We start from the raw sequence: 21,224 nt of genomic DNA, 5'->3' as shown, positions 1-21,224 counted from the left end.
AATGTGCAAACTCCATACACTCCAAACTCCATACCTGAGGGTGGAATTGAGCCAGGTCCCTGGTGCTGTGAGGCAGCAGTGCTTACCACTAAGTCACCATGATTCTGATACTCCCTGATTTGATTTTTCACAAACTCTATCAGCTTCCTGACTGCCTACCTATTTTTAGATAAATTGTCAGTCATTCTGTCTTTGATGAGCTGTCATTTCTCACTACTCATTATTAGTAAGACCAGAATTATCATCGTTGGCTTCCATAAGAATTGCAGGACCTTCGCCAATAATTTTAACTCTATCTCTAGTCACTGTCATAGCATAACATTAGCTGCCCATGCCTCTAACTCAGCATATTAGCTGTTGGAAATTCATTCATGTCTTTTAGACTTCCAGGCACACATTTACCAATTCTTTCTCGATCAGCCTCTCATTATTTCCTCTCAAAGTTCAGCTCATCCATACCTCTGCTGCTTGCATCGTATTTCTAATTATACTTTGATTATCCATCACCGTGTTCTTGCTACGCTACTTTATAATTTGGTCTATCAATGCCTTCAATTTAACAAAAAGATTATCCTCAATTTAAATCTCCTCCTTGTCTATCTAGGTCATTCCTGATGAAGGGCTCTGGCCCGAAAGGTCGAATTTCCTGTTCCTTGGATGCTGCCTAACCTGCTGTGCTTTAACCAGTAAAAAATGAGGTCTGCAGATGCTGGAGATCACAGCTGAAATTGTGTTGCTGGTCAAAGCACAGCAGGCCAGGCAGCATCTCAGGAATAGAGAATTCGACGTTTCGAGCATAAGCCCTTCATTCCTGATGAAGGGCTTATGCTCGAAACGTCGAATTCTCTATTCCTGAGATGCTGCCTGACCTGCTGTGCTTTGACCAGCAACACATTTTCAGCTGTGATCTCCAGCATCTGCAGACCTCATTTTTTACTCGAAGATTTTAACCTACTGCGAATCCTCTTACAAGGATGCCTTCCTTGAAGAAACTCTCTTCCTCCCTCTACAAGGATTTCAGTGAGTCTCTCTCTCACTGCACCCCCCAGGTCATCTCCTCTGCACAGAAACTCTTCAGCCACGTTCTCAAACAGACTCGTTACCACAGCCACATCTCCTTCCTCAGCACGTGCTTTAACCAGCAACACATTTTCAGCTCTGATCTCCAGCATCTACAGACCTCACTTTTTACTCCTTGTCTATCTACCCTTCTTATTCCCCTAATACTGGTTTCTTGTGCAATACATTCAATCATTTCACCATTGGCAATTATGCTTTCAGCTGCTATGTTATGGAATTCGATCTCTAAATCCCTCCAGCTTTCCATTTCACTCATGTTCTTTAAGACCCTCCTTGAAAGTCACCTTTTTTTTAACCAAGATTTTGGGCTTTGGCAATGTCCATCTACTTCTAATTAAGCCTGCCTTGGCAACATTTTTCTGCCAGAAATACTGTACGATTGCATGTTGTTACTCCCCTTTGCTCTTCATTGTCCTTGTTTACACTGTGACGAAGGGAGGGAAACCATTGGTGCTATTGAATTTGATTGCTGCCGCAGCCCAGAAAGCCAAATGGATTGTGAAACTGGCTGTTGAATTCGGTGGGTCATAGGTTAGAGAGTGAGGACGTTGGAAAGTCTGAAGGGCATGAAGTGTACAAGCCACTGTTGCAGCAGGGGAAGTGGGAGAAATCGGGCTAAATCAGCTTGAAGCTGGCAAACTCCAGCTCATTGAAAATAGCGACTGTTTAGAAAATAATGTTCCACGATACAAATTGCATACTCCAAAATAATCGGAGACATTTTGCATTACAATCTATTGCATGCTTTCTTCACAATGTTTAAAAAATGCAAATCATGTTACTCACCATTCATGCATTTTGACTACAGGATTAAAATATTACAAATTTGCATTATAGGTATACAAATTAATTTAGAAACATGACAGAAATTGTATTTTAACACAAAGATAATTGAATTCAGCAAAGGCCAAGGGACAAGTTGGAGATATTTCAGAGCTGTATGGCTCAGTGTTGTGTGGAACAGTGCTTACACTCACTGAGTTGTTAAGGGATCACCTGCTGTGGGTAAAGCAAGATAAGAAGCTGAAAGCACTTTACTGTCTCAGCCACAGGGAAGTGAATGACCGTGCCATGGTATGTGTAGGTAGAAAATGGTGCAACCACTATTCTATCCTTGACTAGTCTTAGGTCTAATTGATTTCAAATTGTACATAAACAGCTACTGGTGTGGCGAAACAAAACAAATTTCTTTCCTGCACAAAATCTAATTCATCACGTTTTGGTAACTGGGTGGAATTTGTGTTATAGCTAATTAGACATTGTTACTCAGACTATTGCAAAATGAAGAGAACCAATGATCAACTTATTAGATCCAGAGTTATCCTCCCAATTTGCTCACACAGATTGGATGGAGCTTAATTCAGCCTCCAATATTAACCCTTGCAGAACCATTGCCTTTCTGCAACATTTCTCTGCAAGTCTTTTTCCATAATTTACATTTATACATTCATGTATATAAATTATATTTGCCACTACCTCATCTTCCCAAGTATCTGAAATCAGGTAGTCTGAAGGTTTCACCTTCCTTTTAGAATGTACTCTTGTCAGATTTGGAAGGGTGGTACTTCTCAGGCTTGAGGGCTATTGACCTGGATTCTTGTCTTGACTTTGTACAGTTTGCAGACAGTGATCATTTTGATATTCCTTGTGGTTTACATCAAACAGTCACTAGTGGACAATAGTTTTGGAATGACGTAACATTCCTGTGGTTTGACGGTACACCTTACTTAGCTGTACAGTAAGGTGTGATCACTGGTAGCCCACTGCCCTTTGGATGCCTACCGTTCCTGTTATAGTGTGCCTTATCCATATCCATTGCCCTTGACGCAAGTGTGGTAGCCATGGTGCACAGTGATATCTATTATAGTGAATAGACTTCTCCTTCTTTAATGATGATAATCGGTATAGAGGAACTGTCACATGAGGAGAGGTCATAGTCATACAGAAAGAAATAGGCCCTTCAGCCCACCATCTCTATACCAAAATATATTAATTTCATTTAGATTACCTACAGTGTGGAAACAGGCCCTTTGGCCCAATAAGTCCACACCGACTTGCCAAAGCACAACCCACCCATATCCCTACACTTACCCCTTCACCTAACACTACGGGCAATTTAGCATGGCCAATTCACCTAACCTGCACATCATTGGACTGTGGGAGGAAACCGGAGCACCCGGAGGAAACCCACGCAGACACTGGGAGAATGTGCAAACTCCACACAGTCGCCTGAGGCGGGAATTGAACCTGGGTCTCTGGCGCTGTTAGGCAGCAGTGCTAACCACTGTGCCACCATGCCACCCACTTACCTTGGCTTAAGTACCTATCCTGATGCTTCTTAAATGTTGCAAGAGTACTTGCCTTCCTCACCCTTTCAGGAGGTGTGTTCCATATTTCTACCATCCTCTGAATGAAAGACAAATTTTCCTCAGATGTCCTCTAAGTCACTTCTCGCCCACTTTAAACGTATGCCATCTGGTGTTAGATATGTTTGCCATGGGGAAAACATTATCACAAACTATCACAATTTTGTTTACCTCAGTCAGATCTCCCCTTAGCGTCCACTGCTCTAGGGAAAACAAACCCAGTCTATCCAGCCTCTCCTCATAAATGAGACTTTTCATCAACATCCTGTTGAATCTTCTCTGTATCATCTGTAGTGCAATATATCCTTCTGATAGTGTGATGATCAGAACTACACACATTATTCCATCTGTGGCCTAACCAATCTTTTATAAAGTTGTAACAAAATTTCCTTGCTCCTGTATTCTACTCCATGGCTAATGAAGACAAGCATGCTGTGTGCCTTCTTCCCACCCTGTTTGTGCTGACACCTTTAGGGATCTATGGACTTGTACCAAGATTTGTTCCTCAGCACTCCCTAGGAACCTATCCTTCATTATGTATATCCTTTACTTATTAGACTTCTCAGAATGCACCACCTTACACTTATCAGGACTAAATTCCATCTGCCATTGCTCAGCCCAAATTGCCAACTGATAAATATCCTCTCCACTATCAACATCACCAATCACTGCTCAGGCCCATGAACAGAGCAAGTTTTACATTTATCAAAGAACTCCACAGTCTATTTTGAAACTACTGGTGACCAAAGGAGAGGCGATGGCCTTGCTGATTGTCAGAAAAACCCATCTGGTTCATTACTGTCCTTTATGGAAGGAAACAGCCATCTTTACGTGGTCTTGCCTACATGTGATTTCAGACCTACTGCAAAGTGGTTGACTCTTAACTGCCCTCTGGGCAATAAAGAATTGGCAATAAATGCTGGCTGAGTGATCCTCTTCTCCTGTGACATCCACATTCCATGAGTGAATTAAACAAAGTGTGAAATTATGATCTGCTGTTGACGCTCAAATAGGTCATGGTCAACCCACAGGGCCTTTGGCTTGGCCAACCTTTCAATGTAATGCAGAATCGCACAGTTGTAACGGTATAGAAGGAAGCCATTTGACTCATCATATCTGCACCAACCCACTGAATATTTGGGTTGGTGCCAATCCCAAGTCTTTTCCCAATAGGCCTGCATGTTGCTTCTATTTATGTCATCATCTAGTGCTCTCTTCAATGGCCCAATCCAGCGGCCACCATCACACTTCCAGACAGTGCATTCTGGATCCTAATTACTCATTGTGTGATGAGGTGCTTCCTCACCTTTCATTTGCTTCTTTTACAAAACACTTTAAAACCGTGCCTCTGATTCTTGATTCTTGACCAACCATGATTTGAAAAATTATGAATGGCAATGCATTCTCAGTCCTCCCTTTGTTCCTATTGTTCCTATTGTATTTGAGTGACTTTCTTTTGGGTTGCTGGCTACTGTGCCACGGTGGCTTGAGCATATGATTGAACTTCACCAGCAAATGTTTTCTGTTTGTTTAAAGGCTATCAGCTATTGCTTTCGGAAGCATCTGTATCATGACTTGTAGCATCTCCTGCACATTTTTCTCATAGGCAAACATCATAAGGATCTGAAATGAAAACCTCAAGTGCTGAAGAAGAACTTTTGGATAATTGGATTTGAAATGTTAACTCTATTTCTCTCTCTATAGATATTGTTGAACCTGCTGCAGTTCTCCAACACTTGCTGTTATTATTTCATTTTCTGTAGATCTAGCATTATTACATCCTTTTCACCTGTGTATCCCATTTAGTGAATAGATTCCTGGAAAATTTCACACTTGTCATTGAGAGTAAGACTTTTGGCCGTAGGCATTTTAAAACAGCATAGATCTCTGGTTGTGATCCTCAACTATCTTCCTATCTATCACTAAGACTTATGTGCAATTCCATAAAATTTTTCTTCTGACCTTATAAGATTTCAGACTGTGGAAGAATCCCAGGGGATGATATGATTCATGTGGGTGTTACTGACTAGGCCAGCATTTATTGCATTTCACTAGTTGCCCTTGAAATGAATTACTTTTGCTCTACACTAAAGCCAAATACTGATGTAAGACCCTAAAACTTACTAAAGCCAAGATGTCATTTGCTTCTTTAGCTGTCTTCCCAGCTTGTCTGGCCACCTTACAAATTTGTGTATGCATACCACAGATCAATATGTTCGAAGCTTTCTTTGAAATTGTATCATTTCATTTATATCACCTCTTCTCATTCTAATGACAAAAATGTATTAGATCTGCGCATAAAATGTCACCTGCAGGTTCATCAATCTGTTTGTCCTCTGGATATCTGTTACTATTGTCTTTGTTATTTTCTATATTTCTACGTTTTTGGCCATAAGAAAACTTTGAAATTCTGCCCTGTATACCCAAGTCTTGGGACCTACCTCTTCATCTTACCCCTGAGAGTGCAAGACTGTGACAAACCACCACTGACAGACACTGCCAAGCAGACAGCTTGGGCTGAAGCATCAGTATACAATGAACCAGGACCTGCTTTTGGACAGAGCACTCATAAATGAAATGGATGAATAGACACCCAAGTCAATCTCAGTTATATCAGACAGAGTAATATTCCAATACCAATCCATAGGAATCACCACTTTATAATTCCCTCTGTTATGATAAACAATTGTTAACCACTACACCCTGCTTTCTGACCTTCAGCAAATTTTGCTTTCACTGTGCCACTGTTTTCTTTTCTATCCATGGCCTTTCATTTTGCAATGAAGTGTATTGCGTGCCATTTTATCAAATGCTTCTCAAAGTCCATATACATGTTAACTGCACTGCCTTCATCAATCTTGACTATTAACTGTAGAGAAAGTCTGCTGAACTTATCAAGCAAAACATTCAGGTGCTCTGGTTGTACAAGAGATCATCCCAGAAATAATAAATTGTATCTTTTATTACTGCATTCTTGGGTTTCATTCCATTAGGCCCCTTTATTTAATCCAGGTATTGATTGATGTTAAGAATTTATTTTTAGCAGCTTAGATATCGTACATGATAGAAGTCTCCTGAAATGCTGCTGCTCTTGGGATGATTTATAATATTCGGGCAGTGTGGCAGATGGGAGTGTGGGTCAGAGATGACTGTGGTTCTGTCTTCAGAACATTTTTATCACTGCTGAATTAACTTTTTCAGGAAAGGTCAGTAGTTTTTGAAAGGCAAGATATGGCAAGGGACAGAGCAGTAATGGTCTTCCCAAAGGTGGAAGGCATCCCACACTAAAGACTGATAGTTATCAGAAGGACTGAATGTTGTGAGACTTTACAATAGTCATGTACTTGATTTCAGAATATTTTGAGTTAAATGAAATGGAAACGCTCAGATGGAAACTGTTAGAGTGTGAGAAGGGGAGATGTTTCAGACCTAAATCATGTACTTCTTGATGTCTGAAAAGTTCCAAGAAGCAGTCAGAAAGGACATTATGTTGAGGTTGAACAGGATGTTGGTGAGGTCTCTTCTGGAGTACTGTATCCAGTTCTGATCACCCTGTTCAGCAGGAAGGATATTATTAAGCTGCAGAGACTTTAGATTTACCAGGATGTTGCTGGGAATGGAGGGTTTGAGTTATAAGGAGAGGCTGGGACTTTTTTCGCTGAAGTTCAGAGGTTGAAAGGTGAACTTTATAGAGATTTATAAAATAATGAGGGTTCTAGATAAGGTAAATGGCAGGTGTCTTTCCCCTAGGGTAGGAGATTTCAAGAATAGGGGACATTTTTTAAGGTGAGAGGAAAAAGATTTAAAGGGACAATACTTTTACACAGAGGCTGGTTCGTGTATAGAGTGAACTTTCACAGGAAGAGGTGGATGTGGGTACAGCTACAAAGTTTAAAAGACATTTAGATAAGTACACAAGTAAGAAATGTTTGGAGGGATATGGGCCGAGTTCAGCCAGTGGGACTAGTTAAGTTTGGCATTGACTAGTAAGTTGGCATGAACTGGTTGGATCGCAGTGTTTGTCTCCATGCTGTATGATTCCATAACAACAGATATGTATGTGCTAGATTAAAGTATGATGCATGTTATAAACTGAATGTGATAATTAATAATGCATGGAATATAGTGTGAAGAAAAGTGAGGTTACCAATTTTGGGTTTAAAAAATATAGAGTATCTCCTCTATTGACAGGCAGGGAAGTGTTGAAGTTCTGAGGGACTTTGGGGTCCTTACTGATGAGTCACTGCAAGTTGAGAGAGAGATACAATAAACAATTAAGAAGGTAAAAAGTATGTTAGTCTTTATTATAAGTAGATTTGAGTTTAGGAGTAATGATACCTTTGTGTATTTATTTAGAACCTTGGTGAGATCACACCTGGCTATTCTGTGTAGTTTATTGTCTCCTTACTTGCAGAAAGAAATACTTGTAAAAGGTTTACCAAATGATTTCCTGGGATAGAGGCATCGTCCTATGCAGAAAGATTACATAGAGTACACCTTAATTCTCTGGAGTTTAAAAGAATGAGCGGTGATTTCATTCAAAGATGTAAAATGATTACAGAGATTAACAGATTAATGGAGGAAGGATTCGTCCCCTGGCTGGGGAGGGATGGGTCTAGACTGGGGACACAGCATCAAATAAGGCAAGGGCCACTTAGAATTAAGATCAGGTGTAACTTCTTCACTCAGAGGATGGGAATCTTGGAATTCTCTATGTCCTCAGGCCATGGAGTCTGAGTTGTTGAATTTCTTTAAATCTGGCATTGATAGATGTTTACATATTAAAAACATCAAGAGGTGCATTAGTTAGGGATAAATGAGGAGAAATTGAGTCTGGGTGGGTTACTCTTCAGAGGGTCGGTGTGGACTTGTTGGACCTAGGGGCCTGTTTACACACTGTTGGGATTCTATGATTCTATGGATGCAGAGATGGTGCAGAAATATGTTGGAGGAGAAGATCAGTCATGGTCTGATTGAATGGTGGAGTGGGCTCGAGGGCAGATTGGTCAACTCCTATTTTTTATCGTCTTATAGTAACTTGTTGTTTGATATCCCTTCCAGTGGATTGATTAAGAATTTGATATATTTGATATGCCTTTAATTTCAAGTAAACCGAAATCACCCATTTGCCCTATTCCAAAGAAGACAGCAGCACTTGTATTTACAGTGTCTAATTTACTAGCCTTCAAAATTTCAATTAAGTGTTGAGAACATCTGGTTGTAAGTGATTGTTCTTTAGACTTTTCATTTACCTCCAGGATAAAATTGAATTGGGAACTGAAAGATCAATCAAATTTCTACTTGAATACACAACCCATTTGAATCATACTGGTGTGGAGATGGGTTTTGAGAGTGGAGCATCCTTAAGAAATCACTCTGAGATTGTGTTATAGACTTTCCCAAAAATATTCCTGAAACAGGTTAGACTACCCAGTCCCTGGAGAGGCAAATACCTTTATGGCTTGCTGCTCAGGAATGAAACTAGGAGCTCATGTTCAGATTAAACTAAATTTATGAATATTTGAAACGAGGCTGGAAGATTTACCTAGTTTGTACTGAAGAAGGAATCTCAAAACCTTTACCATGGAAGACAATTCTGGAATTAAGTGTTACCAGGTTGGAAAAAGAAAAGACTGGGAGTAAAACCACAAGAGCCAAGAATCACTTTGGACTGTGTCCAGGAAAATTAAATGACTACTTAAGAGATAGTGTAAAGTATACATGTTAAATGTGGTTTTCTGTTTGTTAGAAATAAAAAGGGAAAGCTCTGATCTGTAGTTTAGACAATAGACAATAGATAATAGGTGCAGGAGTAGGCCATTCTGCCCTTCAAGCCTGCACCACCATTTATTATGATCATGGCTGATCATCCTTAATCAGTATCCTGTTCCTGCCTCAGCTCCATAACCCTTGATCCCACTATCCTTGAGAGCTCTATCCAACTCTTTCTTAAATGAATCCAGAGACTGGGCCTCCACTGCCCTCTGGGGAAGAGCATTCCACACAGCCACCACTCTCTGGGTGAAGAAGTTTCTCCTCATCTCTCTCCTAAATGGTCTACCCCGTATTTTTAAGCTATGTCCTCTGGTTCGGCACTCACCCATCAGCGGAAACATGTTACCTGCCTCCAGAGTGTCCAATCCTTTAATAATCTTATATCTCTCAATCAGATACCCTCTCAGTTTTCTAAACTCAAGGGCATACAAGCCCAGTCACTCCAGTCTTTTCGTGTAAGTAATCCCACCATTCCAGGAATTGACCTTGTGAACCTAAGCTGCGCTCCCTCAATAGACAGAATGTCTTTCCTCAAATTTGGAGACCAGAACTGCACACAGTACTCCAGGTGTGGTCTTACCAGAGCCCTGTACAGCTGCAGTAGAACCTCTTTGCTTCTATACTCAATCCCTCTTGTTATGAAGGCCAGCATGCTATTAGCCTTCACTATCTGCTGTACCTGCATGCTTACCTTCATTGACTGGTTTACAAGAACACCCAGATCTCTCTGTACTGTCCCTTTATCTAAATTGATTCCATTTAGGTAGTAATCTGCCTTCCTGTTCTTGCCACCAAAGTGGATAACCATACATTTATCCACATTAAACTGCATCTGCCATGCATCTGACCACTCACCTAACTTGCCCAGGTCAGCCTGAAATCTGCTAACATCCTCCTCACATTTCACCCTGCCACCCAGCTTAGTATCATCAGCAAATTTACTAATGTTATTGCTAATACCACCTTCTATATCATTAGCATATATTGTAAAAAGTTGCGGTCCCAGTACTGATCCCTGCGGTACCCCACTGGTCACTGCCTGCCATTCCAAAATGGAGCCATTTGTCACTACTCTTTGTTTCCTATCAGCCAACCAACTTTCAGTTCAAGTTAGTACTTCGCCCCCAATACCATGCACCCTAATTTTGCTCACTAACCTCCTATGTGGGACTTTTATCAAAAGCTTTCTGCAAGTCCAGGTACACTACATCCACTGGATCTCCCTTGTCCATCTTCAGAGTTACATCCTCAAAAAATTCCAGAAGATTAGTCAAGCATGATTTCCCCTTCATAAATCCATGCTGACTCTGACCTATCCTGTTACTACTATCCAGATGTATCATAATTTCATCCTTTATAATAGACTCCAACATCTTTCCCACCACTGAGGTCAGATTAACTGGCCTATAATTTTCTGCTTTCTCTCTCCCACCTTTCTTAAAAAGTGGTACAACATTAGCCACCCTCCAATCCGCAAGAACTGATCCCGAATCTATCAAACTCTGAAAATAATCACCAACGCATCCATGATTTCTCGAGCCGCCTCCTTCAGTACCCTGGGATGTAGACCATCAGGCCCCAGGGACTTATCAACCTTCAGACCTAACAGTCTCTCCAACACCAATTCCTGGCAAATATAAATTCCCTTCAGTTCAGGTCCTTCAGCCACTGTTACTTCAGGGAGATTGCTTGTGTCTTCCCCAGTAACACAGACATGAAGTACCAGTTCAATTCTTCTGCCATTTCTTTGTTCCCTGTAATATATTCCCCTGTTTCTGTCTTCAAGGGCCCAATTTTAGTCTTAACCATTTTTTTGCCTTTCACATACCTAAAATAGCTTTACGATCCTCCTTTATATTATTGGCCAGTTTACCTTCGTACCTCATTTTTTCTCTGCGTATTTCTTAATAATCCTCTGTTGTTTAATGTGTAAGCTACTGATAATAAAGGTGTATACTGAATAGTGCTTTTAGCCTGTTTGTTCCAGTAAAAGTCTTGAAACATTAAATCTTTTCATGAGTTCCTTTTAGCTATCAATTGGAAGTTTGAATTTCTTTATTCAAAGTTGCCAGTGTCAGGATCATAATAGCTTCCAGATGTAGATGAAAAATTCCAGCATACACTATTTATTTCTGAATATCAGCTCGTGCATATCACCTTGAGTAGTACTGGATCTCTGAGTTGTGATCATTGATGCAGATTTAAGCATTCTCTAAAGCTAGCCCTTTATCACTATACAGGATAAGGGATCTATAGCAGAAAGGACCATTTTATATTTCCATATCCAATCAAAAGGACCCAGTTTTGAGTTGCTGAAGCTGTTCTTGGTGCCCTGTACAGTGATCTGATGAGCTGAAGTCACTGCTTGACACCACTCACTCCCTTTCAAAAATGATGATCAAAAAGTGATCCATCTGCTGCTATCTCCATAGTTCACACTGTCAGGATCACAACAGGTCCGTCCACAGAGTGGTCCATGAGCTGCGGCTTTGTATAGTTCATGGTTCTCTTTTAGTTTTCTTGAGTATTCAAATTTAAAAATAACCAGCAACAAATTTTCATCTTAAACACAGTTTTGTTTAGTACATATCTGAAAGTACTATGTTAAAAAAGTTATTATGTAAAATACAGAAATAATGATTAAAAGCAGATGCAACTAAACAATACATATAAAGAATAAAAGTAAGATCAATCTGTTGTTATTGCAGGCCTGTTAGTTGCTGAAAGATTTTTCTTTCTGAGATAATGAGGTTAATATGAAGTCAGATTCAGCACTTGTGATGGTTTCTGTTGTCAGATATTTGGTGGTTGCTTCTACAATGGACTCAACAGTAAAGAGCAGACTTTGAGAGAAAGAGATAAATAGATAGACAGACAGACAGGGAGACAATTCCTTGTTCCTCAGTAGTTCTGTGGTTATGGTGATTGCAGATTGCCTGGACTCTTTCAACAAAACTGTTGCTGATTTCTGAAAACCCTTTCTATTGAGCTCTCAGCTGAGAACTCTCTCCCTGAGGATATTTTTCAACAATTGGGAGTTCTATTTAAAATAGTGTCTCAGTCAATTTTGTGCAGATCTAAACTTAAGATAGCCTCAGTATCAACATTTGATGAATCTTTGATCCACAATCCACAAAGATTTCCTTGGTGGGGATGGGGGTGGGGGGGTGGGGGGGTTGCTTCCTGCCTAAATTCTCACATTTCTTCAATGTCTCATTTTGTTGTCCAAGGGTCAAATTAATTCTAAATGTCTCCCTTTGTGGTTGATGCTGAGATAACATATCCATCTGTTTGTTTTTTCTGGCTGTAGGAATCAACAAGAATCACTACAAAATTTTTAACTTTGTCCACCCCAGTCCAACACCAGCATGTCCACATCATGAAATTTCCAGCAGCTATGTGTTTAGGCTCCTTGTGTCCATTTGAAGAGAGAGTAACCTTTAGTACAGCATATGATATCACATTTATATATTTGTGACAGCTGACTGTGAATCCATATACTGGCTGAATTATGAAGCTTTCAGTCACAAAGGGATAATAATGCGAGAACCTTTTAGCTGTTACACTTGCCTGAGCCCTTTCGATCTGATATTTAAATTTTATAGATTGGTGAGATTTATTCACCCAGATTTCTGTTGGAACTGAAATGGCTAAATGACATTGCCTGTCATTATTATACAAATTAGCCAGCAAACTTGTGAAGAAGAGATACCCTGTGAATTGTAAATCGCCACTGGTTATTGAAGTTTTGCAATGCTCATCGTTAACAGGATAGCCATCCTGTGATCTGTTTGAAGATTTCAAATTCATGAAAGGGCTGGATAAAGTAGACTGGGAGGTAGAAATGATCACAAACAACAGATTTGACGTTGAATTTGCTGACCTTAATTGATCCTTCTTTTCAGTCCTCCTATTTATTTCTCAATCCTTTAGGCGTACTGATTAAGGAGAAACACTGTCCCATTGTTCACTAACGTCCAGTTGTGCTCAAATCTTACCCTCAACAGTTTTTGAACAAAATATTTCAGAACTTAATTGTGTAATTGTACGTTTAACTAATGGGGTATGACTTGCTCATTTACAGTTTGTTCTATTATCGCTGCACAGAAAGCAAACCAAATGTCAGAAGGAACAAGCCTTTCAGTCTGCAGGCTTGCAGCCCAATCATGTGATATCCACCCACTCCAGTATTTCAATTAGTTCAGCAACGCAACTGAAGTTTGTCCAAATTGTTTATCTTTGTGGAATGCATTTTTTAAGGTTGTTCTAAATGCACTGGACTTGGCAATTCTGATCTGTAATTCAGGATAACATCACACTCAGCAGTGACTGTTCAATCAGGGATCTGGAAATCTGAAACTTAAATCTAATTTCCAGTTCTTTCTGTTTTTAGTTCAATCTCGTATTTGCATTCAGCTGCAACAACCAATTCCTTCACTGTGGACAATAGATCCTTCGAGATACTCTGCTGATTTGCTACTTTTATTTTAGGGACAACCATTATTCTACAAATCTAGTGAATTGCACAGAAACAGTGCAGGCATACTAAATGGTTGTGGAATTCCCCTGACTCATCATAACTGTTTCTGTCCTAATGGCCTTTCTTTACAAAGTATGATTTTGTACGTTTTGAAATAGAGCCATGAAAATTCCATATCATTTAACTCCTTCAAAACGCATCTTTGACCGGCACATATCATTATTATGAAAACATAATACTCATGTAAATGTGAAGGAAGTTAAGCTAGTAGGATAACAAGTGGCCAATCCCTGACGAATAATTTTTCAGATCTGCCAAAGTTCAAATGACCCCCATTATCTACAGAGATGGAGTAATTTTGCCTGCATTTGCAAACACCAGGCCAACCTCATGTTTTTCCTAACTGCAAGACCACTGCAATATTTTCAAATGCCTAGCCTGACATCATAAACCAGAACTTCCTTTCAGTTGCAAGCTTCTCATTTGGAAAATCAAAGCCATCTTAGGCACTCTTGCAAAGACCACTGTCCATTTCTCCCAGCTCGATGGCTCACTGCTTTTGAAGGGTTAACTTAACAATACACAAATCCAACTGCTTGGATTAGAGGGCTTTGGGAGCTCAGTTGATTATCAATGGTGTAAGTGTTTATGGGAATAGTTTGAGTATAATTTAGATAAATGCGAGGTGCTGCATTTTGGGAAAGCAAATCTTACCAGGACTTATTCACTTAATGATAAGGTCCTAGGGAGTGTTGCTGAACAAAGAGACCTTGGAGTGCAGGTTCATAGCTCCTTGAAAGTGGAGTCGTAGGTAGATAGGATAGTGAAGAAGGCGTTTGGTATGCTTTCTTTTATTGGTCAGAGTATTGAGTACAGGAGTTGGGAGGTCATGTTGCGGCTGTACAGTACATTGGATAGGCCACTGTTGGAATATTGTGTGCAATTCTGGTCTCCTTCCTATGGGAAAGATGTTGTGAGACTTGAAGGAGTTCAGAAAAGCTTTACAAGGATGTTGCCAGGGTTGGAGGATTTGAGCTCCAGGGAGAGGTTGAACAGGCTAGGGTTGTTTTCCCTGGAACGTTGGAGGCTGAGGGGTGACCTTATAGAGGCTTACAAAATTATGAGGAGCATGGATAGGATAAATAGACAGTCTTTTCCCTGGGGCCAGGAGTCCATAACCAGAGGGCATAGATTTAGGTGAGAGGGGAAAGATATAAAAGAGACCTAAAGGATAACTTTTTCACACAGAGGATGGTACGTGTATGGAATGAGCTGCCAGAGGAAGTGGCGGAGGCTGGTACAAATGCAACATTTAAAAGGCATTTGAATGGGTATATGAATAGGAAGGGTTTGGAGGGATATGGGCTGAGTGCTGGCAGGTGGGGCTAGATTGGGTTGGGATATCTGGTCGGCATGGACAGTTGGACTGAAGGGTCTGTTTCCATGCTGTACATCTCTATGACTCTATGATTCTCTGAGTAAAAGTCATTGAAGTGCTTGATCAGCTACAATCATATTAAATAGTGGAGGAGGCTCAATGGGCTGAATCACCGACTCTTGTTTCTATGTTCCTATCCTGTGCCTAAAGAATTCCAGTGGTTTATGATATTGCTAATAAGATCAATGAAGGAGAGGTTGTTGAAAACCATGGAAGTCAGAACTTTCAGACTTTGGTTAAACCCTATTAAGTTAACTAAATGCTAAGTGTAATATCAGATACTTCAGTGGCACAGATTGTAGGCACAACCAAGTGTCTACACTCCTTGACTAGTTGGGGATCAAAAATGCACTCTGTTCTTCTTATCCTCCCTTGGTGCTGCTTCTTTTTCTAAGCTCCTGGTACTCTGAAAATGAAGCTGCAGTGGGGAGGAATTCCTGAGGAGTTAACATGCCAGTGAGAACTGTGGGGTGGGCAATGGTGGCAATAGAGATTGAACAGGGTGAAGGACTGAAAGAAATATAGATAGTAGTCAGAATTGAGAGGATCAAAACAATGCTGGCATAGAGACAGGGACAGGGTAACATTTGTAACTTTGGATACATGGTTAGAGAGAGGGAGTCATTCACTGGAAGGAAAGGATGTTATTGGAGAGAGGGTGTGTTTGAGTGAATAGGAAATGTTTTTAGAGAGAGGGAATGATTTGGTGCACAGTGAGTATGATTAGGGAGAGGGAATGTCTCAGTGAATAGGGTGTATGATTAGCCAGTCAGAGTATGATTAGATTTTTTTCTGTTTTGTTCATAGGATGTGTGTATTACTGGTTAGGCTACCATTTATTGCGCATCACTTATTACCCAGAGGGTAGTTAACAATCAACCACTTTGCTGTGAGTCTGGGGTCACGTGTAGGCCAGACCAGGTAAGGATGGCAGATTTCCTTCCCTGAGGGACATTAGTGAACCTGGTGGGGTTTTAATGGCAATCAGCAGTGGTTTCAGAATAGCCATTAGTAAAGCTTTTTATTCTGATATTTATTGAATTCAAATTTCACTATCTGCCATTCTGGGATTGAAACCCATATCCCTAAAACATTAGCCTGGTTTTCTGAATTACTATCCTATTGACATTACACAATGCCATGTTTCTCGCACAGAGTGAGAGTGCCAAATGCCAGTTGAAAATAGGCATGAACTGTAGAAGGTACAAAGTTCTCTCCACTTAGTCAGCTTTGCAAGACTGTGACCATATATTGCTTCATGAACTCTATTGCATTTTTGTTATTTGTTCATGTGATGTGGGCATCACTAGCTGGGCAAGCATTTATTGCTTGTCCTTAATTTCCTTAGGGACATAATTGTGTGCAGTTTGCCTTCTTGAAGTATTGCAGTCCTTGTTGGAGTTACACCATGGTACTATTTGGGAAAGAGTTTCAGGAGTTTCTCTCAACAACAGCAAAGCAACAATGAATATTGAAACCTGCAAAATCTGAGGCAGCTTGACAGGGTACATGTCAAAAAGGTATTTCCACTACTGGGGGATTCTCAACGAGGGACATATTTGCAGAATAAGGGGACACTCATTGGAAACAGATGCAAAGGAATTTCTTCCTTCAGAGGAATACCTAGACTTCTGTAATTCAGAGAGTTGCGAAGGTTGGATCTTGGAAAATATTTCTAAAAGGCGAAAGAGATTCCTTACAAAATCAGGAGTTAAGTGCAATGAAGAGCTGGGATGAAAAACCTGGGTTGCACCTTGACCTGGGGCAGATCAGCCATGATCTTATAGAATGGCAAGGCAAGGTTGAAAGCTAGATAGCCTATTCCTGCTTCTTTTCTTTAGTGCTAGTATGATATATTTCCAGGTCAGATTGGTGTGTGGCTTAGAGGGAAACTTGCATGTGATTTTTTTCCCATGTTTTTGCCGACCTTGTCCTTGAAAGTGGTAGAGTGGTAGTGGGTTTGGAAGGTGCTGTTGAAGGAGCCTTGGTGAGTTGCTGCAGTGCACTTACCACTGCGATATGTCAGTAGTGAAGGGAGTGAATATTGAAGGTGTTGGATGGGTAGCAGGCAACTTAAAACCTGGATTGCTTCAAACTTCTTGAGTTTTATTGGGGCTGTACTTGCCCAGGCCTATATCAGATGGAAGATGTATCACCATTACTGATCAGCTGAGCCCTGAATGTAGAAATATTATCTAGTATGTTATACCAACCTGCTACTGTAGGTTTCAGCTAGCTGAAGTAGGATTTCAGTCATTAATCAGCCAGCTGATAAGAGGAAACCCAGCAGAAATAACCTCAAAGAGGGGTGTGCATTTGGTAAACCTGTCCTTCCAGATTTTCTGACCTCACAGCACCATTTCTATATGGAATCTTATCAACTAAACTACAGTTTCTAAATAATACATCTACTGCGACTGTCTAATACCTTGCCGACACTCAAACCTATCTTCCTACTCACATGAGGTAGTTCTTACGTAAAGTGAATCATTGATAAATTTCTGCAGGATCCTTAAAGGGCTGAGGAACAGTGATACAGAGACCCCTAAAACCCATATCTTTGGTTGCACCTTGACTTGTTTAAAGGCCAGCATTCCTTGATCATCTCTCATTGGAGTCAGAGGTTGGTAGTGCCCAGCTACCTTGGACAACCGAAATCAATGTGGTGAAGGTACTATAATGATAGTTAGAGAACCTTTGGGTTTTGACCTAACCTGTATGGAGGCACAGTGCTTTATTACCAATACTTAGGAAGGTGGATGATGTGAAAATAATGGTGTTATTCTGTAATTGCTTCACTTCTAGATGGTGGATGTCATAGTTTTGGGACAAATACTACTTAATTGTAAGTTTTTTCTTAAGAATAAAGTATGTTCCAATTCAGTAAAAGTAGGATATTTCATCTTCTTTAGACCTGTGCAGACAAGTTTTACATTTCCATGTTCCTCTATATCTAATATTACAATGTATTAGTGTTTTAGCAGCAAACTCCTTTGCAATGCACCTCATTTTGGATTAGTGTGGTGCTGGAAAAGCACAGCAGTTTAGGTAGTATCCGAGGAGCAGGAAAATTGATGTTTCGGGCAAAAGCCCTTATTCCTGATGAAGGGATTTTGCCCGAAACGTCAATTTTCCTGCTCCTCGGATGCTGCTTGAACTGTTGTGCTTTTCCAGCACCACTTTAATGCAGAATCTGGTTTCCAGCATCTGCAGTCGTTGTTTTTACCTAATGCACCTTATTTGTTTTATAACAAGCAATCCTCAACAAGAAACCCACAGCCTAAAATGAATTTGTCATTGTGCCAGAAAGTACTAAACTGTCTGAGAAGATTTGATGGAGTCATAAACACAGTAATGTATACTTGTCTTCTGATCACTATAGAGACTGATGTAGGAGTTCTAAAGAAATAGATTTTGGTACACCACAAAATCTGCCTTTTCTCTTCAGAATTTTACTAAAGCATTCTTGATTTTCAGGTATCTGCTTAAATCCTGAATGTCATGAGTCAAGAGTAGCTTTATTTGTCATCTCTACCATATAGAACTGATACAGTAACAAATGAGACAGTGTTCCTCCAGGACCACGGTGCTACGTGAGCAACACAAGCTACATGTTCATTCACAGGGCGGCATAAAATACGTAGGAAGTGCAAAACACACAAGACAGTACAGTAATTCCTTACATGTCAAGACAATAGACACAGTGGTGTAAAGATTACAGTGTAGTAAAAGAATGATAATTAATAAAACATTACTCTAGCAGCAATTCAAAGTCATGCAAAAAGTTTCAGATGGAATAGAGTCGGATCATACAATGTTAAGGAGCCTGATGGCCTGGGGGAAGAAACTGTTGCACAGTCTGGCTGTGAGAGCCCGAATGGTATCTCCTGCCAGATGGCAGAAGGGAGAAGAGTTTGAGTGAGGAGTGTGCGGAGTCTTCCACAATGCTCTTAGCCTTTTGAATGCAGTGTGTGAAGTAAATGTCTGTAACGGAGAGAAGAGAGACCCCGATGATCCTCTCAGCTGTCCTCACTATCCGTTGTAGGGTCGAGACAGTGCACTTCCCAAACCATGCAGTGACGTAGCAGCTCAGGGTGCTCTCGATGAACCCCAATATGGTGGGGTGGGGGGTGGAGGTGGGCTTTCCTGAACCTTCGCAGAAAGTAGAGACGCTGCTGGGCTTTCTTGGGCTATGTTTGCAATTGTCCATGTATTTACCATCTTATAAAGATATCTCTTTGTGTCTTTGAAAATCTGACCACGTATTTGTGTTTGACTCTTTTACTTCACCAAAGTGAGCTTCTCGTCGTTAACTCAATTCCAGATGTAACTGAGGAAAACCATTGTGAAGAGTGTAGGATCCAATATCCGGCTGTTACCATACTGTTACTAGAAAAACTAATGAGGTGCTGTTGGGTTCAGATTCGAGATATATTGAGGTATAGGAGATTTCCTATGAGATAAATCAACAAACAAATGATAAAATGCACTCTATATGATAATTAAGTTTAAAATGTCACACACTAATGGCATTTTCTCTTGTCCTGCTTCTTCTGAGTTGTAATTACTCTGCAATAAAAAGAGCTGTGAGATACTAGGGATCTGTTTGCAGATCAGAGCAAAGACAATGTAAATCGGTGGTTAATTTAGTGAGTAAATAAATAGTATTAACCAGAAAGGTGCCAGGTTCACTCTACTTCTAAACTGAAGCAGAGTTTCAAGCTAGGCAACTGATACATATCCTTGCTGCTAGTCCATTCTGTTGCTAGCCATTGATTTCCAATAGAAAGTGTGCATATAAACATTGGTGAGGTCAGGAATTATTTGGGTGGACTATCTTGTCCATGTTGAATGACCAACATTTAATCATATACTTGCAGGAAGGAAGAACTGGGAAAGTTTGAAAAATATCAGTGCTCCAGCCAAATTCCTGTTAAGGCATACATCTCATGGATTAAAGGTTATTTCTGGGAATAAATTGTCCTTAGTTCTATTTTTAAATCGCATTGGATGGAAAATATATTTTGCACAAGAAATAGATTTAATTTTGAACCTGGTTTATAAATTCAGGTCAGCAGTCTTCTTTGTCAAACATAAGTTGTCAGTCAATCCTTTCGAATGGCACTGTTTTGAAGATTAAATGGTTTACATACCTTATTAATAAAGGCTCCAGGCAGCAATGTAAGCCCAGCTGAATCATGTTATTTTGTTACTCTGTGTAACACCATTGTGACAAAAATTGGATCTGGTTCTTCAGATCTCTGAGCCTGCTCGAAGCAAAAAGGTGGTTCATCAAACACATTCGAGAAGGTAGTCGACCATTAGATGCATTGAAGCATCTCAATTTGATCTTTCTTTTCTCTTCTTTAGAATAATGAAATGTTGGAGCTGCAAAGAATACGGATGAAAGATGAGATCCGAGAGTACAAGTTTCGTGAGACGAGGCTTCTGCAGGATTACACTGAGCTGGAAGAGGAGAACATTACTCTGCAAAAACTTGTCTCAACCCTCAAGCAAAATCAGGTATTTATTGGTGATGGGAAATTCATTAGCTGCTTCCACCATCCCAAGTAGAAATCGCAGTACAATGCTAATTATCAGAATTGAAATTGGTTGCATTTTGGTTTTATCTAAGAGATCCATATTTGGGGAGGTATTCTTTTGCATTGTGCAGTCATGTAATATTCATGGTTTATTTCTGTTATTTAGAATGAATCTTTAGTCTGTTTACTGTGGAATCTTTTAGTTATTGTGAAGTCAGTGGGCCAGCAATCCCCAGTACTTCCAGAGACAGGCATGGACCAAATGGAAATTAAGCCTGTGAACAATTAAATAGCAGGTACAATTTTATATAAATGTACAACTTGTTAGTGTCTAAAGAACAATTTACAACATTGTTCTATCCATTTAGCAGGATAAGAGTTTCAGTCTAAAAATAATTTAAACTTCATCAAAAATTATAAGAAAAAACAGATTTTTAAAAGATAGCAGATGCACTTAATAGCTTTAAGATACAGAACACAATCTAACTTCAAAATTATGGTAATATTTGAGAGTTTGGTCTAAATTCTGCTGTTGTGCAGAC

The 21,224-nt window shown here is 40.0% G+C and overlaps 1 protein-coding gene across 10 annotated transcripts in view; it reads left to right on the top strand.

The window, feature by feature from the left end:
• The window catches only part of bicd1a (bicaudal D homolog 1a), a 207,803-nt gene that overhangs the window by 154,403 nt on the left and 32,176 nt on the right, over window positions 1–21,224 (top strand). For all 10 annotated transcript variants that reach the window (XM_060839446.1, XM_060839448.1, XM_060839443.1 and 7 more), the window contains exon 3: window positions 20,510–20,662. In XM_060839446.1, coding sequence (XP_060695429.1) covers window positions 20,510–20,662 — 153 coding nt within the window. The remainder of the gene's footprint in view (window positions 1–20,509; window positions 20,663–21,224) is intronic.

The sequence above is a fragment of the Hemiscyllium ocellatum genome, chromosome 19 (genome assembly GCF_020745735.1).
Source record: "Hemiscyllium ocellatum isolate sHemOce1 chromosome 19, sHemOce1.pat.X.cur, whole genome shotgun sequence".
Lineage (NCBI taxonomy): Eukaryota > Metazoa > Chordata > Chondrichthyes > Orectolobiformes > Hemiscylliidae > Hemiscyllium > Hemiscyllium ocellatum.
Note: the sequence above shows the minus strand (reverse complement) of the source record. Positions and strands in the feature narration are given on the sequence as shown.